Genomic DNA, 27,864 nt, shown 5'->3' with positions numbered 1-27,864 from the left:
GGTACTGGAAGAGACAAATATGCATATATTCAGATGGCTTTCATTCATTGATCTCTAATATTCTAAACCCATTCTCTCGATATATTCCATTGAGTCTGTTGCCTAATTGTAAAAAAAAAATGTAAAAAAAAATAAAAGATACACTGTATTTAAAGGAATGGCTTAAGATAAATGTACTGAAAACCCTATTGAATGAAAACTCCACAAGTGGGAGGGTTTCAGTGGTTGAATTACATTTATTCAGCGCGCGCAAGGGAACCATGCCTGCAAAGCCCATTACGCACCTTCATAAGGTTGAGGATGTGTCATACAGAAGCTGTTCATTTCAGGATGTAGATAGCAGATGTAAAGACGAAGCGAAGTAACCAAAATACTATCCATACATTGTTTATTTAAACTATTTACTTACAACAACAAAAAAGAACAAGCAGGTAATGTGGTGACTTGAGCAAGCAGAAGAACAGAAAAAAAGAAACAAATATAAAAAGGTCACTTTATTATTATAAAACCCCAAAGAATTTATTTGATGAGATCCCATCCCCACACACCTACTGAAGCTACACTACTGCATTAGATCGCCGTGACGTTGGGGTGAGATTGTCATCGGTTAAAATAATCACTCCGCGTTTTAGAAACAATCACAGTCAAAATCCCCCTTATAGCCCAATATTGTTACAGAATATTATTTTCGTACTTATAGCCAGCCGCCTATAGATAAATATCACTCTGCAGTCACTCAGTCAACAGTACATGTTGGTCTTGATACGGATGTCAATGTGGCCCCAGACATAATAATATACCAAGTCCCACATACAGTACATGAACACGCTACAGACATGACATAGAACACGTGACGGACTCCTGTCACAGGCAGCGTGACGTCACGCACGTGACAAAATATACAGGTCTTGTCTACATCGAACACGCAGCGAGGGCAGGGGTTTGAAAAACAGATTATTTTTTTCTACTCAATATATTTCTCAGAGCATCATAAAAATTCTGTACATCATTTACTTTCAGCATCCTATCTGACATGATCTACCGCAGGGCTATGGGCGGGTGATTAAAAAGAAAGACGACTACATGATTTATTTTCTTCTACTGCTTTCTGGTGTCTTCTTTCATGACAATGAGAAAAGGAGGAGACTAGAAGCAGCAGCAGAGGTTCACGACATCTACGGTGATCGTATTTTAAGCCCCTTGATTAAGCAAATGCAGGCGTTACACCAAAAATGTGGGTAACCCTAAGCAAACTTACTGTTTTCAATAACACATCCTCAAAAACATCCCTAGTCGGTTTCTTAGTGTTATCTGATCTCCTCTGACTAAAGCAAACAAGAGTGTTCCAAAAGAGAAAGAAATCACCGCAGCTCAGAGTTCTCTCCGAACCAGCTACACATCAATCAACTCACTACTGGTCTGTACTATTACCAAACTGAACCAAAGTGCTAGCACACCAATCAACGTCAAACCACTTCTAGAAGTGGCATTTTTTTTAAAAATCAAAACATAATACATTTCCAGTGTTTTGTCATCATGCTAGTTCCAAACTTGGTCTAAAAGTTACTTTAAGCCTTCTTAAAAAGAGGACCACAACGTCACTATGTGCACATAAAGCATGGGGTTCATTTCTACGTCACCTCTGTGATCTCCGTCTTTGGTGATGTTAATATCTATACTGCGAGTGATACTGTAGCAGCCAGGTCTCAATCGATACCGTGGAAGATTGAATACATGTCAAAGAGGGAACATTTCAATTTAAAGTAAATCAACTAACTGGTGCAAGTGGGGCAAAGCAGCAAGAGTGCCTGGCATCTTATAGAAAACCAAGAATATAACGAGCCATTATAATGGGAGTAGTGTTTTTCTGATGACTTGCTTTACCATGAAAGGCCTTTCTGTCATAGCAGGGCTCACCCGCTCACTCTATCTCTCTCGATTGCGTAGCAGGCTGAGTGTTTGTCCGTGAATCTTCTTTTATTCTGAGTCCTTTATCAGGCTGAAGCCTCCTCCCAAGGAGAGGAGCGAGAGAAAGGAAGAAAGACAGGGACAGCTGAAAGACCTGAGAATGTCGAGCACACTTGAAAGAAGCACCGTGATCAACAGAATGACAGAGCGCGAGAAAAAGAGAGGAGGGATGGGGAGAGTCAGAAGAGATGGAGAAGAGAATCAGAAGAGATGGAGGGATGGTGAGAGAGACTGTTTGGTGTAGTGGGCGGGCTCATTGCCGAACCTCAACGTAATTGGCTGGGAAGAGGCCGTAGGCACCCCGGCACACACCCCTCCACCAGCCCTCGTCAATCATCTCAATGTTAGTGATGATGTCATCAGGGTCGAAAGAGATCTCGTCTTCACCAGCTGGAAGGCAAACATTCCATATCAGTCAACATTACATTCCATTGCCCTCATATTATAAAGAATGTCAAAAGGGTTTGTGTATATCATGAATGTGTCCGATTCATTGTATTATTGGGGTAATTATGAGATATTGATTTAAAAAAATTAGGGCTTTGATAGATGTGATGATCAAAGTATAGACAATAGAGGGCTTGCCTCCACTCACCTGCTTGGTAGTCATACAGGGCCACTGCGGTTAACCCCAAGTCCTCACCGTACTCATATGTCTGGGCGTCTGCAGGGAAAAGACAAAACACAAGGGGAGATTGTCAATTAGGAAAGATTCGGTCCTCTCCTTGACTCCTCCTCTCCCTCGTGACCCGGAAACCGATAAGTGGTCGCCATATGTAGGAGTGTCAATTCATTAATAGTTGAACAGAGGAGTATGCGCCTCTCCTTGATAGCCTTTTCCAGCCAAGGATACTTAAGTGAATCCTATCGGGAAAAGTGTTGTAATCCACCACACCCTCTTTGAATCAGCTGTTGTTTTCACGTAGGATGAACGCATGCACACCATAAAAAAATACTCTAGTAATCGGTTTGTCAATAAAATGTCTGGCACTAGCTCTCCTGTTTTTACTACCTTACACATATTTTGGGACTCCTCCTCTGTAAATGTAATTTGCCTGAATACGCACTTCTGTAGAAGGAGAGTCATTTCATGCATTTGTTTCCACGTTTCCTCTCTTCCCCTCAGGTCAAAGGTAATCGAGGAGAGGACGCAAGGAACTGAGCGAATCCAATCAAGATTCTCCCAATGGCTCAATCGCTTAAAATGATGTCCTTTTCTCATCATCTCCCCTTAATTTGCACTGATTGGAAAGACTTGACAGGTGAAAACAGTAAGGTAGAAGCTCATCATTAGGCTTTTTTACGAGAAAGAGCCAAGTTAGAAATGGAGTTCAGTGACTCAGCATATGGCATGTCCTACTCCTCCCCTCTCGTTCACTCTCACCTCCTGTCTCGTCAGGAATCTGGTAGAGTGCCTCCTCCTGAGCGGGAGGCTCCTCGTACATCTGCTCGGCAGAGTGCCGGGAGGTGGGCTCCGCCTCGTACAGCTCTTCCCCATTCTCCTCTGCTGCAGGATCCTTGTACACACCAACGTCCTGACACAGCCAGCAGAGGGAGACACACAGTCAGATAACAGCTCCTAACCCCTGAGTCAATTCAAATTCCTCCTTAACTATGACTTTTTGGAACTTTACCTTATTTTTCTTCCTCTATGAAAATATCACAGAAAGCATGGTAAGGAAGGAAGGAAAGTCAAAGTCACAAAGTAAAAGCGAGAAGAGGACTGCAGCATTGGAATAAATCAGACCATCCTTGTTCACGCCAATGTCACTTAACTGCAAGAAGGACTGAGTCATCCATTTTTGAAGGATATACTCATCCATATTTTACTCAGCAAACTAACAACTAGCAAAAAAGTGATGCGCATGTTGGCATGTTAAGCAAACAGGCATTTGTGGGAGTGTAGTGATTGGTGGAACCGGTTGTCATTCACCTGGTAAACTGGGTCGGCAGCTGCAGGTGCACACGAAGGTGAGGCTTGCTGGGCATGAGGGGTAGGGCTAATGGTAGGGATGGTCTCAGAAGCCGGGGAGGCAGGCTTAGCCTTGGCTGTCTCCTCTATCTTGCGCCGCGCCTCCTCTTGCTCCTGCTTCTCCTTGGCCTGGCGGCGGGTTCTCTCCTCCTCCGCCCGCTTCTTGTCCTCCTCCTCATTCTGCTTGGCGATGTTCTCGAAGCGGGCCTTGATGCTGCCCGTGCTGCTGCCGGCTAGGGAGGGATGACACAGGGAGGGCAGATCATAATCAAACAAGTGGTTCAAGTTCATATTCTGCAATGATCTTGACAAACATATCACACACACGCTGCTTTGGTGGTTACTTACCAGTTTCCACAGGCTTGGTCCTCTGGTAGGCAGGTTTTGGTTTCTCCACATCCTCAAAGTTACCTGCACACTGCCATTCAAACGAGAGGGAGGAGAGTAACTACACACAATAGATGAGAAATCCCCAGTCTTCAGATATTAGGTATAGAGACAACGTACCTTATCCATTCTGTCCTTCTGGATGCCAAACTTCCCTCCAAACCCATGGGAGTAGTCTGTAAACAGCGGAGAATAAATAGTTAGTATGCCTTTAATTCACAGATTCAAGTGATAGTTCACCTGTAAAGTGTTTGTTTTTTTAGGGAACCATCGCTTAAATTTAAGAAAGGGATGAAGTAAAAAAGGAATGAAGCGCATGGCATGCAGACCTGTGAACAGAGGATCAAATAAAATAAAAAAAGCTGAGAATGGAGGAAGGGTAGGGCTGGGCGATACATTGTGTATTTGTTGGTATCGCGAAACAGTGCACTGATAGTATAGTATTTTGGCAAAATACTATCAGTTAACACTACCTCTCTTCTGCCAAAATCTTTAGCCATTGTTGCCTACTTGGGTTTATGTTAATATTTCTGAATAGGGGTTATGTTACCATACAATAGGAATGTCCAAAAGGAATGTATTTATATGCATTTATAATACTAATTATATCCTAGGATCCTACACGTTTATGTTCTATCTATAGATATACAAAAGTATGTGGACACCCCTTCAAATTAGTTGATTCAGCTATTTCAGCCACACTCATTGCTGACATCTGTATAAAATCAAGCACACAGTCGTGCAATCTCCATAGACAAATATTGTCCACAGAATGGCCTTCCTGAAGAGCTCAGTGACTTTCAATGTGGCACAGTCATAGGATGCCACCTTCCCAACAAGTCAGTTCGTCAAATTTCAGAGTTCCAAACTGCCTCTGGAAGCAACGTCAGCATAAGAACTGTTCATCTGGAGCTTCATGAAATGGGTTTTCATGGCCGAGCAGCCCACATAAGCCTAAAATCACCATGCGCAATGCCAACCGTCGGCTGGCGTGGTGTAAAGCTCGCCGTCATTGGATTTTGGATCAGTGGAAACACGTTCTCTGGAGTGATGAATCACGCTTCACCATCTGACAGTCTGACAGATATATCTGGGTTTGGCGGATGCCAGGAAAACGCTACATGCCCCAATGCATAGTTCCAACTGTAACGTTTGGTGGGGGAGGAACAATGGTCTGGGGCTGTTTTTCATGGTTCGGGCTAGGCCCCTTAGTTCCAGTGAAGGGAAATCTTACGGTACAGCATACAAATGACATTATAGACAATTCCGTGCTTCAACTTTGCGGCAACAATTTGGGGAAGGTCCATGGCCGTTCCAGCATGACAATGCCCCCGTGCACAAAATGAGGTCCATTTAGAAATGGTTTGACGAGATCGGTGTGGAAGAACTTGACTGGCCTGCACAGAGCCCGGACCTCAACCCCATTGAACACTTTTGGGATGAATTGGAATGCCGACTGCAAACTAGGCCTAATCACCCAACATTAATGCCCGACCTAACTAATGCTCTCGTGGCAACACGGAAGCAAATCCCAGCAGCAATGTTCCAACATATTGTGGAAAGCCTTCCCAGAAGTGTAGAGGCTGTTATAGCAGCAAAATGGGGGGGACCAACTCCATATTAATGCCCATGATTTTGGAAAATTGATATTCGACAAGGTGTCCTCATACTTTAGGTCAAGTAGTGTGTGTTTAACTATGTACGTGTATATGTATGTCTGTCAGTCTATGTACAGTACCAGTGAAAAAAAGTTGACAATCATTTAAGGGTTTTTCTTTATTTTTACAATTTTCTACATTGTAGAATAATAGTGATGACGTCAAAACTATGAAATAAAACAAACAGCTTTTCACACTTCGCATTCTCTCAACCAACTTCATGAGGAATGCTTTCCAACAGACTTCAAATCTAAATCAAATGTTATTGGTCACATACTCGCAATAACATCTGCTAACCACGTGTGTAGCGAAATGCTAGTGAAGGAGTTCCAACATACGCTGAGCACTTGTTGGCTGATTTTCCTTCCTTCACGGTCCAACTCATCCCAAACCATCTCAATTGGGTTGAGGTCGGGCGATTGTGGTTGGGTTGAGGCCAGGTTATCTGATGCAGCACTCCATCGCTCTCTTTCTTGGTCAAATGGCCCTTGCACAGCTTGGAGGTGTGTTGGGTCATTGTCCTGCTGAAAAACAAATAATAGTCCCACTAAGCACAAACCAAACCAGACACTGTCACCAGCAAAGCACCCCCACACCACCTACTCCATGCTTCACGGTGGGAACCACACATGGAGATCATCCGTTCACCTACGCTGCGGCTCACAGACACGGTGGTTGGAACCAAAAATCTAAAATTTGGACTCATCAGACCAAAGGACAGATTTCCCCCGGTATAATGCCCTTTGCTCGTGTTTCTTGGCACAAGCAAGTCTCTTCTTATTATTGGTGTCCTTTAGTAGTGGTTTCTTTGCAGCAATTCGACCATGAAGGCCTGATTCATGCAGTCTCCTCTGAAAAGTTGATGTTGAGATGTGTCTGTTACTTGAACTCTGTGAAGCATTTATTTGGGCTGCCATTCCGGAGATCGGTAACTCTAATGAACTTATCCTCTGCAGCAGTGGTAACTCTGGGTCTTCCTTTCCTGTGGCGGTCCTCATGAGAGTCAGTTTCATCCAAGCGCTTGATGGTTTTTGCAACTGCACTTGAAGAAACTTTCAAAGTTCTTGAAATGTTGCGCATTGACTGACCTTCATGTCTCAAAGTAATGATGGACTGTCGTTTCTCTTTGCTTATTTGAGCTATTCTTGCCATAATATGGACTTGGTCTTTTACCAAATAGGGCCATCTTCTGTATATCACCCCTACCTTATCACAACACAACTGATTGGCTCAAAAGCATTAAGGGGGAAAAAATCCACAAATTTACTTTTAACAAGGAACACCTGTTAATTGAAATGCATTCCAGGTGACTACCTCATGACGCTGGTTGAGAGAATGCCAAGAGTGTGCAAAGCTGTCAAGGCAAAGGGTGGCTACTTTGAATAATCTCAAATATAAAATAGATTTTGATTTGTTTAACAGTTTTTTGGTTACTACATGATTCCATGTGTGTCATTTCATAGTTTTGATGTCTACACTATTATTCTACAATGTAGAAAAAATTAAAAAATTAAGAAAAACCCTGGAACGAGTAGGTCCAAACTGGTACTGTATATTATTGCAATTGGTGATTAATTTCTATTTTGTCAATATCGTCCGGCCCTGGGGGTAGGTTTGTACAGTAGGGGTGATGTGTTGAAGGGGGACTAGGATGGGTAAAGGGCAAAGGCGCTTTAGACATTCCAAAACAGTGCTAGGGCAAAAGGGAGGAGAATAAACTTTGGAAAGAAAACGAGGGATGGTGTGTTCTGTGCCTTGCTGAGACTCGTGCTTGGCCAGCCTCTCCTTGTGCTCATAACCCAGGGCACATTGGTCTTGCTTCTCCACCTCTACCCCATACTGCCCTCCGAACCCACGCTTATAGTCTGAAACAATAGACAAACATATATATACACACACACATATATATACACACACACACACACACACACATACATACACAATATATACACACACAGATACATATATATAAACACACACACACACACACACACACACACAGCAGATCCAAGATAGCGTAGCAGTGCAGATGTTTGTCGTTCTCCTGTTTAAATGTTGTATTTTTCGTCTTTTTTGTATATATATTTCAAATCTCTTTTTCTATTTTTTTAAATTAAAATATACCTTCCGGCAACCCGCCTCACCCAATGTGATACGGATCTGCTATTTTTAGACCTAATAGCCAGAACCTCCATCAGAAGCTAGCCATCAGGAGCTAGCCAGCTAATTAGCAACTCGCTATTTAGTCATTGTTAGCCACTGCTAGCGGCCTTTACCTTTAGCACAGACATCAGCCGCTTTTAGCCTGGATAATACTTGCCAGCCTGCCAGTCTGCTCAGCGCGTTATCAACCCTGAGCATATCGGACGGTTTTTCTCCACGACAAAACCCCGGATTCCTGCCGTAAGCCCTGGACCATTACTCCAGATCATCGCAGCTAGAGTGGCCCAGCCCTGAAGCTAGCCTTGTGCCAGGCCAATCTCCCGGCCTGCTCAGTGGACCCTATGATCACTCGGCTACACAGCTGATGCCTCCCGGACTCTTCACTAACACGACTAGAATCCACTACACCACCGGATTCTTGCCGTAAGCTCAGGACATTTGCATTGGATCATCGCTGCTAGCTAGCTGCTACCGAGTGGCTATAGTGGCTAACGCCCTTGTCCCATCTCCCGGCATCTCCCGGCTAGCAAACAAAATGTATCCAGCTACAATACCTATTTTGCCAACTGGCCTGAACCTTTTGTCAACACGGAGCCCCGCCGTTCCATCACGACTGGTCTGCCGACGTAATTCCATCCGCTGTGCCCTCAACCGGCCTTTGCCGGACGTCGGAGCAGACGCTTCTACTAGTCCCGGCCTGCTAACTTTTTTTTAACGCTGTGTCTCCCGCTTGCTAGCGTAGTAATGACTACCTAGCGGCTTCCCTGTTTAATCTATTGCTGTTCACTGGACCCTATGATCACTTGACTACATAGCTGATGCCTGCTGGACTGTTCATGAATCACAGTACTCCATTTTGTTTATCTGTCGGCCACAGCCTCGAACTCAGGCCCTGTGTGTAGTTAACTGACCCTCTGCTCATTCATCGCCATTTTACCTGTTGTTGCTGTCTTAGCTGATTAGCTGTTGTTGTCTTACCCGTTGTCTTAGCTAGCTCTCCCAATCAACACCTGTGATTGCTTTATTATCTCTCTGTCAATATGCGTTGTATACTGTTGTCTAGGATAGTTATCATTGTTTTAGTTCACTGCGGAGCCCCTAATCCCCCTCAACATGCCTCAGAGACCTCTTTTGTCCCACCTCCCACACATGCGGGACCTCACCCAGCATAACTAGTGCGTCCAGAGATGCAACCTCTCTTATCGTCACTCAATGCCTAGGTTAACCTCCACTGTACCCGCACCCTACCATACCCGTCTTGACATTATGCCCTAAATCTATCCTACCACGGCCCAGAAATCTGCTCCTTTTATTCTCTGTCCCGAAAGCACTAGAGGACCAGTTTTGATAGCCTTTAGCCGTACCCTCATCCTACTCCTCCTCTGTTCCTCGGGTGATGTGGAGGTCAACTCGGGCCATGCGTGTCCCCAGGCGCTCTCATTTGTTGACTTCTGTAACCGTAAAAGCCTTAGTTTCATGCATGTTAACATCAGAAGCCTCCTCCCTAAGTTTGTTTTACTCATTGCTCTAGCACACTCCGCCAACCCTGATGTCCTTGCCGTGTCTGAATCCTGGTTTAGGAATTTCCATCCCCAAATACAACATTTTCCATCATGATAGAACTGCCAAAGGGGGAGGAGTTGCAATCTACTGCAGAGATAGCCTGCAAAGTTCTGTCATACTTTCCAGGTCTATGCCCAAACAGTTCGAGCTTTCAATTAAAAAAATTAATCTCTCCAGAAATAAGTCTCTCACTGTTGCCGCCTGTTATAGACCCCAATCTTGAATAAGCATGCCCCTTTCAAAAAATGTGGAACTAATAAACAGATATATCCCTTGGTTCACTCCAGACCTGACTGCCCTCGACCAGCACAAAAACATCCTGTGGCGGACTCCACTAGCATCAAATAGTCCCCGCGATATGCAACTTTTCAGGGAAGTCAGGAACCAATACACAAAGTCAGTTAGGAAAGCAAACAGAAACAGAAAGCGTTTTTAAACAGAAATTTGCATCCTGTAGTTCTAACTCCAAAAAGTTTTGGGACACTAAAGTCCATGGAGAATAAGAGCACCTCCTCCCAGCTGCCCACTGCACTGAGGCTAGGAAACACTGTCACCACTGATAAATCCACGATAATCGAGAATTTCAATAAGCACTTCTCTACGGCTGGCCATGCTTTCCTCCTGGCAACCCCAACCCCGGCCAACAGCTCCGCACCCCCCGCAGCTACTTGCCCAAGCCTCCCCAGCTTCTCCTTCACCCAAATCCAGATAGATGATGTTCTGAAAGAGCTGCAAAACCTGGACCCGTACAAATCAGCTGGGCTAGACAATCTGGACCCTCTCCTTCTACAATTATCCACCAACATTGTTACAACATCAATTACCAGTCTGTTCAACCTCTCTTACATAACGTCCGAGATCCCTAAAGATTGGAAAGCTGCAGCGGTCATCCCCCTCTTCAAGGGGGATGACACTCCAGTAAACAATATCATATCCGCCATCGATAAAAGACAGTACTGTGCAGCCGTCTTCATCGACATGGCTTTCAATTCTGTCAATCACTGTATTCTTATCGGCAGACTCAACAGCCTTGGCTTCTCAAATGACTGCCTCGCCTGGTTTACCAACTACTTTGCAGACAGAGTTCAGGTTGTCAAATCGGAGGGTCTGTTGTTCGGACCTCTGTCAGTCTCTATGGGGGTACCACAGGGTTCAATTCTCGGGCCGACTCTTTCCTCTGTATATATCAACGATGTCGCTCTTGCTGCGGGTGACTCCCTGATCCACCTCTACGCAGACGACACCATTCTGTATACATATGGCCCTTCTTTGGACACTTAACAAACCTCCAAACGAGCTTCAATGCCATACAACACTCATTCCGTGGCCTCCAACTGCTCCTAAATGCTAGCAAAACTAAATGCATGCTTTTCAACCGATCGCTGCCCACACCCGCCCGCCCGATCAGCATCACTACTCTGGACGGTTCTGACTTAGAATATGTGGACAACTACAAATACCTAGGTGTCTGGTTAGACTAAACTCTCCTTCCAGACTCGTATTAAACATCTCCAATCCAAAATGAAATATAGAGTCGGCTTCCTATTTTGCAACAAAGCCTCCTTCACTCATGCTGCCAAACATACCCTCATAAAACGGACTATCCTACCAATCCTCGACTTCGCCGATGTCATTTACAAGATAGCCTCCAACACTCTACTCAGACCACATCCAATTTGCTATCACAGTGCCATCCGTTTTGTCACCAAAGCCCCATATACCACCCACCACTGCGACCTATATGCTCTCGTCGGCTGGCCCTTGCTACATATTCGTCGCCAGACCCACTGGCTCCAGGTCATCTATAAGTCTTTGCTAGGTAAAGCTCCACCTTATCTCAGCTCACTGGTCACCATAACAACACCCACACGTAGCACGCGCTCCAGCAGGTATATCTCACTGGTCATCCCCAAAGCCAACCTCTTTGGCCGCATTTCCTTCCAGTTCTCTGCTGCCAATGACTGGGACGAATTGCAAAAATCGCTGAAGTTGGAGACTTATATCTCCCTCACTAACTTTAAGCATCAGCTATCTGAGCAGCTTACCGATCACTGTAGCTATACACAGTCTATCTGTAAATAGCCCATCCAATCTAACTACCTCCTCCCCATATTGTTTTTAATTTACTTTTTTTGCACACCAGTATTTCTACTTGCACATCATCATCTCCTCATCTTTCACTCCAGTGTTAATTTGCTAAGTTGTAATTACTTCGCTACTATGGCCTATTTATTGCCTTACCTCCTCACGCCATTTGCATATATACTTTTTCTATAGTGTTATTGACTGCACGTTTGTTTATTCCATGTGTAACTCTGTGTTGTTTGTGTCGCACTGCTTTGCTTCATCTTGGCCAGGTCACAGTTGTAAATGGACTACCTAGTTAAATAAAGGTGAAATAAAATAAAATACACACACATACACATATATATATATATATACATATATATATATACACACACATATACACATATATATATATATATACATACATACACACACATACACATATAGTTGAAGTCGGAAGTTTACATACACTTAGGTTGGAGTCATTAAAACTCGTTTTTCAAACACTCCACAAATTTCTTGTTAACAAACTATAGTTTTGGCAAGTCGGTTAGGACATCTACTTTGTGCACGACAAGTCATTTTCCCAACAATTGTTTACAGACAGATTATTTCACTGCATCACAATTCCAGTGGGTCAGAAGTTTACATACACTAAATTGACTATGCCTTTAAACAACTTGGAAAATTCCAGAAAAGTATGTCATGGCTCTAGAAGCTTCTGATAGGCTAATTGACATAATTTGGGTCAATTGGAGGTGTACCTGTGGATGTATTTCAAAGCCTACCTTCAAACTCAGTGCCTCTTTGCTTGTCATCATGGGAAAATCAGCCAAGACCTCAGAAAAAAAAGTGTAGCCCTCCACAAGTCTGGTTCATCCTTGGGAGCAATTTCCAAACGCCTGAAGGTACCACGTTCATCTGTACAAACAATAGTACGCAAGTATAAACACCATGGGAACACGCAGCCGTCATACCACTCAGGAAGGAGACGCGTTCTGTCTCAGAGATGAACGTACTTTGGTGTGAAAAGTGCAAATCAATCCCAGAACAGCAGCAAAGGACCTTGTGAAGATGCTGGAGGAAACAGGTACAAAAGTATCTATATCCACAGTAAAACGAGTCCTATATTGACATAACCTGAAAGGCCGCTCAGCAAGGAAGAAGCCACAGCTCCAAAACCGCCATAAAAAAGCCAGACTACGGTTTGCAACTGCACATGGGGACAAAGATCATACTTTTTGGAGAAATGTCATCTGGTCTGATAAAACAAAAATAGAACTATTTGGCCATAATGACCATCGATATGTTTGGAGGAAAAAGGGGGAGGCTTGCAAGCTGAAGAACACCATCCCAACCGTGAAGCACAGGGGTGGCAGCATCATGTTGTGGGGGTGCTTTGCTGCAGGAGGGACTGGGGCACATCACAAAATAGATGGCATCATGAGGAAAGGAAAATTATGTGGATATATTGAAGCAACATCTCAAGACATCAGACAGGAAGTTAAAGCTTGGTCGCAAATGGGTCTTCCAAATGGACAATAACCCCAAGCATACTTCCAAAGCTGTGGCAAAACGGCTTAAGGACAACAAAGTCAAGGTATTGGAGTGGCCATCACAAAGCCCGGACCTCAATCCTATAGAAAATTTGTGGACAGAACTGAAAAAGCGTGTGCGAGCAAGGAGGCTTCCAAACCTGACTCAGTTACACCAGCTCTGTCAGGAGGAATGGGCCAAAATTCACCCAACATATTGTGGGAAGCTTGTGGAAGGCTACCAGAAACATTTGACCCAAGTTAAACAATTTAAAGGCAATGCTATCAAATACTAATTGAGCGTATGTAAACTTCTGACCCACTGGGAATGTGATGAAAGAAATAAAAGCTGAAATAAATAATTCTCTCTAATTTTATTCTGACATTTCACATTCTTAAAATAAAGTGGTGATCCTAACTGACCAAAGACAGGTCATTTTTACCAGGATTAACTGACCAAAGACAGGTCATTTTTACCAGGATTAAATGTCAGGAATTGTGAAAAACTGAGTTTAAATGTATTTGGCTAAGATGTACGTAAACTTCCTACTTCAACTGTGTGTGTGATATATATATATATATATACATACACACACACACACACACACACGGGTCCTTCCGCACTCAGGCCTAACACACACAAAGACGTATGCGCACACACATCGCGATACTGCGTTACTACATACAGTATATAAAAGCACACACATACAGAATAGAAACATACAGAATTACAGTACATAATACACACAGCAAATTAAAAACTTTGTCAACAACTTAAACCAAAAGAACCAAGGTGCTATGCACATCCAGTAAATCCAGCCTGATCAGTCCTCCTTATGTCTAGCTCCATCTGTTCTCACTTCCTCTAATATAAGCCTGTGGCAGATGCCATGCCACCAGACAAAGGAAGTACTTTAACCTCATTGACTCAATAGTAAAACCACAAAATGACCACCATAGTAAAAAGTGAGTGTTAGGTGGGTTAGGATGTGTACACAATTCCTGTGTGCGTTTTCCTGCTACTAAGGCTAGGTGGAATAAAATGCATGTAAACACAGGTCAAACACCGGTACCTTTCTGCGACTCGTGGAGCTGCAGTTTCTCCTGGTGGTCCCATCCCACGGCTGACTTGTCCTGTCTGTCCGTCTGCACACCAAACTTGCCACCAAAGCCCTTCACGTAATCTATCAAGGGCACAGAGAATATTAGCATGGATACTAAAGTGCAAAGTAGGTAGGCCCAAATTGGACAATTCCAATGGCTGATTGGCATACAGTAAAATACCGGATAACATATTTGATACAATTCTACACTACAAAATGGCTACTGTGTACGCCCTCTGGGACACATGTCAGAGCCACCATCTCAACCATTGTGTTACCAACACCTGAGCTGTAAACACTGCCTTGGTGCAGTATGGGTAACAATGGAAGGTCACCTTTCCCTCCCTCTGATACCAGCTGATACCCTCAGCCTGAGATTGCGTAATCAGGGAGGAAAAGCTAATGATAAGGCAACATGTTTCCAGGCCTTGAAAACAAGATCCTACAAGCAGAACTATTTAGCTAGTAGGATATTTTGGTATTTGAGGCACTGTAGGAGAGACAGAAACAAGTCTGATCAGAGCTGAAGAGGGTGTAGTACATACTTGTCAGATATCTACGACCCCACACTGTCTTGCCTCAACCCACTTGTTACCCACTTTTTCCCCCTATTGTGCCTGTGTATGTGTGTGTGCTTAAGGCTTCGGGAGGTACATCATACATAATGTGTACCGGGGTATTTGTAAAAAGCCACAGGATGGTTTTTCAATATCATTGAATCTATTTGTGTTTTAATAAATATGAACATTTGTAGCTACTTTAATACCGGCGGTCAACTTGTGCAATATGCTAAGAGACAAAGATCACTTTGTGACATCGGCTGATGTAAAAAGGGCTTTATAAATACATTTGATTGATCACATTCTTCATTTCATCTGTCACATCATTTTTCATTATGAAGCTTACCGGTAGTCCTGAAGTCACGTGGTGTTTGTTTACAAGCACAGAACAACAAGATCAGAGCCTTGTGAGTCACTCACTGTTGTGCAGCATGCTCCAGGTGATTTAATTACAGTATGGAATTCATAACTAAATGTTTGCCAGCTAGACATTTTTATAACTATTAAGTTAACTGTCTAAAATGTGCTAAATGCTCTGCAGTTGTGCATTGAATGTGATCATTTAGCTATCTGGCTAACTTCCTCCAAAATCAAGCAGTCACTTGGTAATAGCAGAGAATCACCTTGCTGTCTAATATTTGTGTTGTGGGTGCAGCAAACTGTGAGTAGCATTTTTTTGTTACTTGTATAGTTTAGGTCAAAGTTCACAATGTGCTTGTTAGCATTTAGTTAGCATTCTCTATGGTATTTTACATGTACTTGTTAGCATTTCTAACCTTTTGGATTACAGAGTATCAGTGGGGTTTGAAAACAGGGCTCCTTGTGTTCATTGCTGGTATTAGAATATCCTGATATGGCACAAGGTATGACAATCTGGATACCGCCCAAGCCTAGTATATGGGTGACAAAGGGGGACACACCTTTCTGAGACTCGTGCTTCTCTGTTTTGCCCTGGTATTCAAAGCCCATGGCGCTCTTGTCCACCTTGTCCGTCTCCACTCCGAACTTCCCGCCAAAACCTTTGGTGTAATCTGGTGATACCCGGGAAAATGTTTGGGAATATAGCAGATATAGTTAATCATAGGGGGGGGGGGGGGGGGGAATAGCTGGGCTTCCCCCAAGGCAGACAATTCAGAGTTCAGTCAAGGTATCATCTGGATACCCATTCTATATCCTATATACACAGGCAAGTGTTAGTCACTGACATACAGTCCAAAAACCATGTTTAGCTGGAACTGCACAGCAGCTGATCAAGCTAAAGCACAACAAAGCCATGAATTTGGCAGCCTAATATTTAGCAAGAACACTGCAACACTGTAAACCAGTGGGCTTCAACCCTGGTTGTGGAGAACTACAGGATGTGCAGGTATTTGTTCCAGCCCAGCACTAAACAACATATCATAAAAACCTTAAGCCAAATTAGTTGTGTCAGAACTGGGCTGGAAACTAAAGCCTGCACATCCTGTCAGGTTTTTACACAAAATAAAAGTGCCTTTTAAGTAGAAATTGTGCACAAGTATTGCATTTTAAAAGCCTGTTATATTAAATGAAGCGTCCTTTAAAATAGACCACATGGACAATTAAATAATATTTTATATTAATAAAGGTTTCAATTCATATTTTTTTTACATGAATAAAGGCTTGCTAAAAACACCAAATTCAGCCTTTTGATATGTCCCACTGTCAACCCTGTCACTTCTAGGAAGATTTAAACCCACTTAAAATAAAACAAAAATGTACCAAAGTGTCACCATCAATGTAAAGTCCTCGTCATTTTGTTGCTTTGACAAAGTCATTTCTGAAGATTATTTATTTCATGTGATTAGTCATTAATGTACAGTACCAGTCAAAAGTTTGGACACACCTAATCATTCCAGGGCTTTTCCTTATTTTCAACATTGTAGAATAATAGTGAAGACATCAAAACTATGAAATAACACATATGGAATCATGTACTAACCAAAAAAATAGTGTTAAACAAATCTAAATATATTTTATATTTGAGATTCTTCAAAAGAACTTGGAAGGTTTCCTCAAGCGCAGTCGCAAAAACCATCAAGCGCTATGATGAAACTGGCTCTCATGAGGACCACCACAGGAAATGAAGACCCAGAGTTACCTCTGCTGCAGAGGATAAGTTCATTAGAGTTACCAGCCTCAGAAATTGCAGCCCAAATAAATGCTTCAGAGTTCAAGTAACAGACACATCAACTGTTCAGGTCAAATTGCTGCAAAGAAACCACCACTAAAGAACACCAAAAAGAAAAATAGACTTGATTGGGCCAAGAAACACGAGTAATGGACATTAGACCGGTGGAAATTGGTCCTTTGGAAGATGAGTCCAAATGTGAGATTTTTGGTTCCAACCGCCGTGTCTTTGTAAGACGCAGAGTAGGTGAACGGATGATCTCCATATGTGGTTCCCACCGTGAAGCATGGAGTAGGTGTGATGGTGTGGAGGTGCTTTGCTGTTGACACTGTCTGTGATTTATTTAGAATTCAAGGCACACTTAACCAGGATGGCTACCAAAGCATTCTGCAGCGATACACCATCCCATCTGGTTTGCGCTTAGTGGGACTATCATTTGTTTTTCAACAGGACAATGACCCAAAACACACATCCAGGCTGTGTGAGGGCTATTTGACCAAGAAGGAGAGTGATGGAGTGCTGTATCAGATGACGTGGCTTCCACAATCACCCGACCTCAACCCAATTGAGATGGTTTGGGATGAGTTGGACCGCAGAGTGAAGGAAAATCAGCCATTAAGTGCTCAGCATGTGAGAACTCCTTCAAGAATGTTGGAGAAGCATTCCTCATGAAGCTGGTTGAGAGAATGCCAAGAGTGTGCAAAGCTGTCATCAAGGCAAACGGTGGCTACTTTTAATAATCTCATTTGAAATTATATTTTGATTGGCTTAATAGTTTCTTGGTTACTACATGATTCCATGTGTTATTTCATAGTTTTGATGTATTATTCTACAATGTAGAAAATAGTAAAAAATAAGAAAAACCCTGGAATGAGTAGGTGTGTCCAAACTTTTGACTGGTACTGTACACCTGTCCCTCATTTTAAGGTTAACGCCATTACATGAACAGAACTCTCGTTTTAATATGGTGAAACTATTTATTTTTTTAACGAAACACTAAACATCCAATAGTCACGTCAACCCTGTTACAGACAGGCCAGAAATCTTTTAACAATTTAATTGATATTAGTGAAACCTGCAATCAATTGCCCCTCCCCGTTGCACATAACAAGCTTCAACCCTGTTGCGGTCAACCCCTGCAACCCTGTTGCGGTCAACCCCTGCAACCCTATTGCGGTCAACCCTGTTGCGGTCAACCCTGGTACTTTATTTGACACTTAATATAGATGGGAAAACGTATTTGTTATTAAGTTTAACATGTGTTCTTTATGACAATGTTAAAATGAGGTGAAATCAAAAACACACTGAATTGTTGGAACGATCCTGTAGCTCTCCAGGCCCAGGGTTGCTGACCACTGCTGTAAAATAATGTAACCAAGGAGTAAAAAAAAAGCTAAAAAAAAAAAGAAGCTCAGTCATCAACGTGCCTGGCCTTGACACAAACACACAGAGCGTGGGCGGGTGTTTGCGTGGGTAGGGGGGTACAGCAAGGCAATGATACATCCTCTGTAGCAAGTTTTGCCTTTATAAACAGTGTGTGTGTGTGGATATGTGTGCAAGACACCAGGACAGACTGTATTTCCCTGTTTTGCCCTCAGTGTGTGTGTGTGCACTAATTGTATGCTACACAAACCTTTCTGGAACTTACATTCGTGCACAAAACGGCGAAAGTTATGTGTGGGTGTGTCCATGCACAAATGGTGTGTGTATTACTCGCTAAACAAACCTTTCTGGGAGTCGTGTTTCTCAGTTTTGCTCTGGTATTCAAAGCCCATTGCCGTCTTGTCCACGCGGTCTGCCTGCACCCCATATTTCCCCCCAAACCCTGTGGAGTAGTCTGCACATCAAAGCAGGGGGAGTGGTCAAAGGTCAAGAAAGAAGCAGGGAGTGGTGGCTGCAGTGATGAATGCTCAAACCAAAATCAACCCCTAGCCCATACCATCTAGGCACTACAGTAGGTCTGGTGTAAAATTCAGAATCAGAGTGTTTAATAGAATAGGTGTGAGCAATATGGGTAAAGCCTATCAGAGGACAAGGTGGAGCTGTTGTCATCTTGCTTACACGTATGTAGTCATTTTAGATCAAGTGCCTTAGGCAGTAGGAGCTAGGGGTTCATTTGGAATTGAGCACATAGCGCTATCAACTAAAGTGGGGTGAGGAACAATAGTGGTCACAGCATGGAATCACAGGAGTGCAGCTGGAGTGGGGAGCACTGAGAGCCAAGAACATACTCACTCACACAGCATCGGATGCCACTCACACCCATCCTTATACCATAAAGGTCTGGCTGGGCCAGATACTATTACATCCAGATGGTTTACAGAGCAGAGAGTTCTGAACTACGTGAAGTGTCTAAACAACTAGGTTGTATTCAGAATGCTCAGGTCAGTTTGGCCTTTTACCCCCTGATGGATACAGTTAGGGCTTGTGGGGACTAAGGATCGTGAGCTGATCTTAGATCAGAGCTAATTGTGCAACTTCTACCCAGAGTTACAAAACATTGAACCGTTCCAACTTGTGTTGTTTGTCCGTTTTAACAGACCGTGTAAAATCACCTTTCTGCGACGCGTGTTTCTCAGTCTTCCCGGCATAGTCAAACCCGACGGCGGACTGAAAAGGGAGAGATCTCCATGTTGAAGTTAACAAAGTAACCAGCCAAAGGAGAATGCAGCATTTCTCAGCACCATCATCCAGTATCTTTTCATGCTATTCAAGTATTCTCATCTCAATGGGCACTAACTCAAATTCTATTATTGTTAAGTTAGCATTCGGACCTAAAATTGCTGTGTGGTCATGAGTAGGGTCAGGAGTTTTTTCCTGACCATGTGACCTGACCATGAGAGCCCAATGTGACCGTGATGAGCGTACCTTGTCGACGCGGTCGCCCTGCACTCCAAACTTCCCCCCGAAGCCTTTGGATGTGTCTGTCTGAGAGCAGTGCTTGGACAGCTTACTCTGGTACTCATGGCCCACCGCAGACTTGAGAGAGAGAAAGAGAGACAGAGAGATGTAGAGGGAGAGAGGGGTGAATAAATGCAAACAGTGTGAGGCTGACTGCTGGGTATGCAGTGGTTTGATCAGGTGTTGACAGCTGAGTCACTCACAGACAGAGTAGGGTAAACAGTGATGGATCATAACATTCACAACACACTGACCAGTGTGCAGGCAGAGTGAGAGAGAGGGGGGGGGGGGGGGGGGGGGGTCAAACGGTTCCCTGCCTGCTCATAGTCACGCCCTGTTCACACGTTACACACACACGCGCACACAAACAGTAAAACAGTGCACACAAACAGAGAGAGAGATAGTTAGAGAGGGCTAGAGCATTGTGGATAACAACAAGACTCAAACAGCAATGATTACTAACATCAAGGCGGTGGCCCGTTCCTGTAGGTTCATGCTCTACAACATTCGCAGAGTACGACCCTGCCTCACACAGGAAGCGGCGCAGGTCCTAATCCAGGCACTTGTCATCTCCCGTCTGGATTACTGCAACTCGCTGTTGGCTGGGCTCCCTGCCTGTGCCATTAAACCCCTACAACTCATCCAGAACGCCGCAGCCCGTCTGGTGTTCAACCTTCCCAAGTTCTCTCACGTCACCCCGCTCCTCCGCTCTCTCCACTGGCTTCCAGTTGAAGCTCGCATCCGCTACAAGACCATGGTGCTTGCCTACGGAGCTGTGAGGGGAACGGCACCTCCGTACCTTCAGGCTCTGATCAGGCCCTACACCCAAACAAGGGCACTGCGTTCATCCACCTCTGGCCTGCTCGCCTCCCTACCTCTGAGGAAGTACAGTTCCCGCTCAGCCCAGTCAAAACTGTTCGCTGCTCTGGCACCCCAATGGTGGAACAAACTCCCTCACGACGCCAGGTCAGCGGAGTCAATCACCACCTTCCGGAGACACCTGAAACCCCACCTCTTTAAGGAATACCTGGGATAGGATAAAGTAATCCTTCTAACCCCCCCCCCCCTTAAAAGATTTAGATGCACTATTGTAAAGTGGTTGTTCCACTGGATATCATAAGGTGAATGCACCAATTTGTAAGTCGCTCTGGATAAGAGTGTCTGCTAAATGACTTAAATGATTAGCTCAGCTGCTTTTGCCACAAATCACAGTCAACGCACGGCAACATTTGTGTGTGTGTTTGTGTGTAAAAGTTAACATATCAGTAGAAGACAAAATGCAATTGCCAATGTTATGCCAATCAGGTTAAATTAATTCCGTTCCAAAATAATGTTCCCGCGCTCCCTCTGGAGACTGTTGTAATAGTGATCAGCTGTTGGTTCTGGGCTTTGAATCATTGGATAAGAAGCTTTTCTACAGATGTGGTCACCAAAATAAAAATAGAATCAAATTGCTGTGGTCTGAGGGGCATTCTCCGTTCTAGTAATTCTATTACTATGGTCACCATTCACCTTGTCCATGCGGTCCTGCTGCACCCCAAACTTGCCCCCATAGCCATCCGAGGCTTTGGGCATGGCGGCCTGCTCCTTCTGCCTAAGGTCACTGTGCTCCGACGACACGTTCTCACGCAGCTTGTGGATACTGAAGAGGGGGTAGGAGGGAAAAGATGGGGGGGTAGGAGATAAATAATGGGGTAAGAATGACTGTGTGCTCCACTGTGGTTCACTGACCATCCTAAAAAAAAAAACGCTTTTTTTTAAGTTAACTGAATAATGAAATGACCAAAGATGTATAATCAAATGACCAAAGATGTATAATCATCGACAGGTAGACAATGTGAAGATCATGATTACAATGAAGTTGAAATGATCATGTTTGAAATGGTACTGATGCTGATTATGAAAACTGTTGTTGATGATAAGGATGATAAAGGCAGCAGTAGTACTCACTTAATGTGTTCCTGGTGACCGGAGCCTTCCACTGTCTTGGCCCCCCACCGCTGCTCCTTCTCCGAAACGTCATTCTGTTAGCACGGAAACAAGGAGCAAGGGGTCAGTGGGAAGGAGAGGAAAGAGGGAGGGAAAGAGTAAAGTATAATGGGGAAAGAGTGGAGGCGGAGGAATATGGAGAGGAAGAGGAATAGTCAAAGAAAGAGATTTAGTGGGCACAGGGTAAGGAGAGGAGATGGTGAGGTGTTAATAAAAATGAAATGGCAGAAACAGGTGAAAAACATCCGTTGCTCTGGACTGAAACCGGACTTCATTACCATGGTTGATTTACCTCAAAGTCTGGGTCTGTCTCCCAGTCGTCACCTCCGTCATCCACTGCCACGGTGACTGACTGACCTGCTGCTGCCTTCCACATCTGGGGAGAATACACTGGTTATACTGGCTCGCACGCTCAAACATACACACACTTAGCAACTTATGTCCGATAATGTGACAGCCGGAAATGATCGCCCCAACTTTCCTGTGAGCTGTTAGTTTCTAACATTGTGTTGGTATACCAATATTCTAATCTTCCTATGAATTTGATAGGACCTGAAACACATCTGAATGTCAGAAAACATCAGCAGACAATTGAAAAACCTAATAATAATCAACCAGTAAGATGTTTTTCAAATGCTGGGATGGGGCTTTTTTGAGGTTGCCTTTGGCCAATATCCAGCACCCAAGTCTCAGCGAGAAGGGCCACTTTTAACTAAGACCTAACTCAGCACAAGACTGGCATCTGTGATCATCAAGAACTTCAAGGAGAGCGGTTCAATTGTTGTGAAGAAGGCTTCAGGGCGCCCAAGAAAGTCCAGCAAGCACCAGGACCGTCTCCTAAAGTTGATTCAGCTGCGGGATCAGGGCACCACCAGTACAGCGCAGCAAAGAAGCCACTTCTCTCCAGGAAAAACATCAGGGACAGACTGATATTCTGCAAAAGGTACAGGGATTGGACTGCTGAGGACTGAGGTAAAGTCATTTTCTCTGATGAATCCCCTTTCCGATTGTTTGGGGCATCCGGAAAAAAGCTTGTCCGGAGAAGACAAGGTGAGCGCTACCATCAGCCCTGTGTCATGACAACAGCAAAGCATCCTGAGACCATTCATGTGGGCTCACTCACAATTTTGCCTAAGAACACAGCCATGAATAAAGAATGGTACCAACACATCCTCTGAGAGCAACTTCTCCCAACCATCCAGGAACAGTTTGGTGACGAACAATGCCTTTTCCAGCATGATGGAGCACCTTGCCATAAGGCAAAAGTGATAATTAAGTGGCTCGGGGAACAAAACATCGATATTTTGTGTCCATGGCCAGGAAACTCCCCAGACCTTAATCTCATTGAGAACTAGTGGTCAATCCTCAAGAGGCAGGTGGATATACAAAACCCCACAAATTCTGACAAACTCCAAGCATTGATTATGCAAGAATGGGCTGCCATCAGTCAGGATGTGGCCCAGAAGTTAATTGACAGCATGCCATGGCGGATTGCAGAGGTCTTGAAAAATAAGGATCAACACTGCAAATATTGACTTCATGTAATTGTCAATAAAAGCCTTGGACACTTATTAAATGCTTGTAATTATACTTCAGTATTCCATAGTAACATCTGACAAAAATATCTGAAGACACTGAAGCAGCAAACTGGGTGGAAATTAATATTTGTGTCATTCTCAAAACTTTTGGCCATGACTGTAAATTGGGCGTTTAGTTCGAAAAGCTACGTTCATGATACAAATGCAAGACAATTGGTTAGCTAGAAGAAAGACGAAAGAAAAGAAAAAAATCAGGCAACTGTATATTCACAATGTAGTTAACTAGTATTTCCGCGTTCTGTAGCTGGACTGGACCACTGTACAGGGACAATGCAGCAGCAACAGCCATTCAAATGTGCTGCCTTGTCAAAGGCACATGTGAGAGATTACAAACAAATAACATGGACATAGCTTGTAAAGTAGCTACATTATTAGCATTTGCTTGATTGTCGATCTTTACCAAACCTTGCGACATATTTGAATTTGCAGTGGTTGAACAGTGGAATCAAAAAAGACGGTACAGGGAACGAGATATTTCCATTAGAAAATGACACAAATGAAGAACAAGCGTAACTAGATTCTAGCTACTAAATATAAAATAGTAGTAGTACTTCCTGTTCCAGTTAGCTAGCTCTGCCTTGTCTCGAAAATGATTTAGCCACAGGCACTAGGTTCAATCTCGAACAGTTTTTTTTAAAATTCATCCTGCATTCCATCCTGCAAAGCGCTCGAGCGCGTAGTAGTTAGAGATACTTATATGTTTATCTCAATTACTTACTTTGAAAATTCCCTGCTGTCAAAAATATATTTGAGATGTGAAATGAATGCACCTCTTGACAGTCCTCGGGGTGTGATGGAATATTCCTTTTGGCGAGCTCTCTTCCGGCTCTCCCAATATCCCACTTCCTGCTTAGGGAGTGACGCAGCTCTCATAGAGCTAGACAGAGGACTCATCTTTTGCCGAAAATTTTGTCCCCAAATGCAATACATTTTTACTTGAAATCCAATATTTTATAAAATCTCTAGAATTTGTCAATAACAACAACAAAAAATACTGTATTCTTACAACTCTGTCATAGCTTTGTACAACTGAAACCCGTGGCCTTTATTTTATTTTGAGGTACTTTAACTTTAGAAAGTAAATTCTTGTGATTTTTTAAAACATTTTTAATGTTATTTTACGTTTCTTCAGAGAAAATATACATGTAGTGATGTCCTGTTTTTTTGTTATTATATTGTAATTTGAAATGTTATAATAATATATATATATATATTTTTTATAGTCTTATTTTGCCAAGTTCAAACAACTGGGAGCTCGGAACTCAGAAATCTCAGACTTCAGTGCGTTCAAAACAACTGGGAACTCAGTAAAAACGATCTCTGACTGGGAAAAATTTATTTGACAGTCATCCAACTCAGAGTTCCAAATCGGAAACTCAGGCCTCTTTCTAGAGCTCTGACCTGAAGATCACTGACATCATGTTTTGACCTCTTTCTCAGAGTTCACTGTTGTTTTGAACACGGCACTAATATCTATGCCATTATAGCGGCATGGGCAGTGTCATTGAGGCAATCTCCATTTTGAAGTATTCAATCATAAAAAATATATATATATATCAATCCAAAACCATCCCACTCCTTCAGTCACAGTTCAAATCACATCCCTAGACAGACTCAGGGGCCTGTGAGGACAGAGCATTCATCGAAAGGATTCCTTGTTATGCCTCTGCTGTAAAATCCCTGAAGCCTCATTCACATTAACCATAAGCACTCAGCAGGGTTGGGGAGTAACACCACTGCACACTGCTTGCATCATCACATTGCTGTATGGTACATTTTATGCAATTGTCACAATCCATGCTCTGCATCTTCACAGTTGAGATCACACAAAGGGAAAACACGCCTTCGAGGGAGATGGTGGAAGGGGGGAGAGACCCGACCAACTTGGCTTGTTGAGTTAGTAGGGAGGAGTGTGGAGACGGTCAACGTCAAAGGTAGAGGGGAGAGCCGGAAATGGCGGTGAGTAGTGGGGATGAAATGGAGTAAATGGATGAAATGGAGTAAATGGATGAAAAAGTTGGTGAAGCAACAGCTGTGCTGGAATGTGAACAATATGGGTGTCAGTTCTGATGATATGGAGCGGGAGGATAAGGGTCAAGGACCGGAATTGTCGGTAGTGGAAAGACATAGGAAGAAGAGAGATCATGATACAGAAAGCAGTGGAGCTTCTAGTAAAGAAAGCAGAAAGCATAAAGAGGGCCAAGGTAGGAAGCAAGAGTAATAATGTGTTGGAGTGGAAAGTGATGATGGTGTTTGATGAGACAGCAGGGCCTCATTTACACCCTATCCAACTAACTAATGCTGTGGAGAAAGAGGTAGGTGAAGTCAAATTATTTTGGTTCATTGAAGAATGGTAGGTTGTTAATATTTTGTGGTAGATAGGCTCAGCAAGAAAATATTCTGAAAATGGAAAAGCCTAATGGGAGGAAGTGTCACGACTTCCACCGAAGTCGTTTCCTCTCCTTGTCCGGGCGGCGTGCGGCGTGGTCGGAGTCACCGGTCTTCTAGCCATCGTCGATACACTTTTCGTCTTCCATGTGTTTTGTCTTGTTTTCCTACACACCTGGTTTCCATTTCCCTCATTATTTGTTGTGTATTTAACCCTCTGTTCCCCCCCATGTCTTTGTGTGGAATTGTTTGTTGTAAGTGCTTGTGCACCTGTTACTGGTGCGCGTCAGGGTTTTTGTACCCATATTCTGTTGTATTTTTATGCCGTTGGTTTTTGGATTAAACTGCTCCGGCTACTACCTAGTTCTGCTCTCCTGCGTCTGACTTCCCTGCCACCAGTTACGCACCCCTTTACAGGAACATCAAAAGCCATGTCCCTAGTGCTTATGCTAGATTGTGGGGAGTCATCACTGGGGTCCCTATACCTATGTCCATGGATGATATTAAAGAAAATGTGAAGGGAAGAAGAGGGATTGAGGCCTAAATGTTGATCAGTAGGAAAGAGGGTCAAAGAAGTGAAAGCCTATCAGTGCTACTTAGATCTGAGAAAGTTTTGCCTGGAAAAGTACAGATAGGATTCCTTAGTTTCAATGTCAGAGACAGGGACATGTAGCTGTTCAACGGAAAGGAAGGAAAAGATGTGCCAAGTGTGGAGGGGGACATGATTACTGTGAATGTGGGAGCAATTTGAAGGTTAAGTGTTGTAAATGTGTGTGGGGGGGGGGGGGGGGGGGGCATAGTGCAGCATTTGGTGGATGCCAGGTGCTGAGAGATGGTTGAGAGAATCAGAGATATAGAATTAGTCATGATGTATCGTATGCAGAGGCTGTAAGACAGATTGGTGGAACTACAGTGTGTAATGATGGAGCTTCCATGGCGTGACGGATGTGTTGTTACCTACCCTTACCACCTGGGGGCGGCCCGACTGGAAGTTCAGGATCCAGTTGCAGAGGGAGGTGTTTAGTCCCAGGGTCCTTAGCTTATTGGTGAGCTTTGAGGGCACTGTGGTGTTGAACGCTGAGCTGTAGTCAATGAATAGCATTCTCACATAGGTGTTCCTTTTGTCCAGGTGGGAAAGGGCAGAAGGGAGTGCAATAGAGATTGCGTCATCTGTGGATCTGCTGGGGCGGTATGCAAATTGCAATAGGTCTAGAGTTTCTGGGATAACAGTGTTGATGTGAGCTATGATCAGTCTTTCAAAGCACTTCATGGCTACAGATGTGAGTGCTACGGGTCGGTAGTCATTTAGGCAGGTTACCTTAGTGTTCTTGGGCACAGGCACTATGGTGGTCTGCTTAAAACATGTTGGCATTACAGACTCGGACAGGGAGAGGTTAAAAATGTCAGTGAAGACACTTGCCAGTTGGTCAGCGTATGCTCGCAGTAATCTGTCTGGCCCTCCGGCCTTGTAAATGTTGACCTGTTTAAAGGTCTTACTCACATCGGCTGCGGAGAGCATGATCACACAGTCTTCCGGAACAGCTGGTGCTCTCATGCATGTTTCAGTGTTATTTGCATTGAAGCCAGCATAGAAGTAGTTCAGCTCATCTAGTAGGCTTGTTCCCCTCGGCAGCTCTCTGCTGTGCTTCCCTTTGTAGTCTGTAATGGTTTGCAAGCCCTGCCACATCCGACGAGCATCAGAGCCGGTGTAGTACGATTCGATCATAGTCCTGTATTGACGCTTTGCCTGTTTGATGGATCGTCAGAGGGATTTCTTATAAGCTTCCGAGTTAGAGTCCCGCTCCTTGAAAGCGGCAGCTCTACCCTTTAGCTCAGTGCGGTTGTTGCCTGTAATCCATTGCT

At 43.8% G+C, this 27,864-nt stretch overlaps 1 protein-coding gene across 2 annotated transcripts; it reads right to left on the bottom strand.

The window, feature by feature from the left end:
- Positions 1-371: 371 nt before the first annotated feature.
- LOC120045163 (src substrate cortactin-like) lies at positions 372-24,441 on the bottom strand. Of its 2 annotated transcripts, XM_038990103.1 has the most exons (15): positions 24,332-24,441; positions 22,308-22,391; positions 21,977-22,050; positions 21,539-21,668; positions 19,994-20,104; positions 19,681-19,735; positions 18,852-18,962; positions 15,897-16,007; positions 14,387-14,497; positions 4,448-4,503; positions 4,289-4,358; positions 3,902-4,173; positions 3,353-3,503; positions 2,564-2,632; positions 372-2,358 (listed from the first exon to the last, which is right to left on the bottom strand). In XM_038990103.1, exons 2-15 carry the CDS (start codon positions 22,389-22,391, stop codon positions 2,222-2,224), a joined length of 1,542 nt encoding a protein of 513 aa, XP_038846031.1. In that variant the 5' UTR covers positions 24,332-24,441; the 3' UTR covers positions 372-2,221. The 2 variants fall into 2 exon arrangements, with proteins under 2 accessions (XP_038846031.1, XP_038846041.1); XM_038990113.1 differs by lacking the exon at positions 18,852-18,962.
- Positions 24,442-27,864: the final 3,423 nt, after the last annotated feature.

This window comes from Salvelinus namaycush, chromosome 1 (genome assembly GCF_016432855.1).
Source record: "Salvelinus namaycush isolate Seneca chromosome 1, SaNama_1.0, whole genome shotgun sequence".
Lineage (NCBI taxonomy): Eukaryota > Metazoa > Chordata > Actinopteri > Salmoniformes > Salmonidae > Salvelinus > Salvelinus namaycush.
The sequence above is the reverse complement of the archived record's forward strand: the minus strand, read 5'-3'. Positions and strand labels throughout refer to the sequence as shown.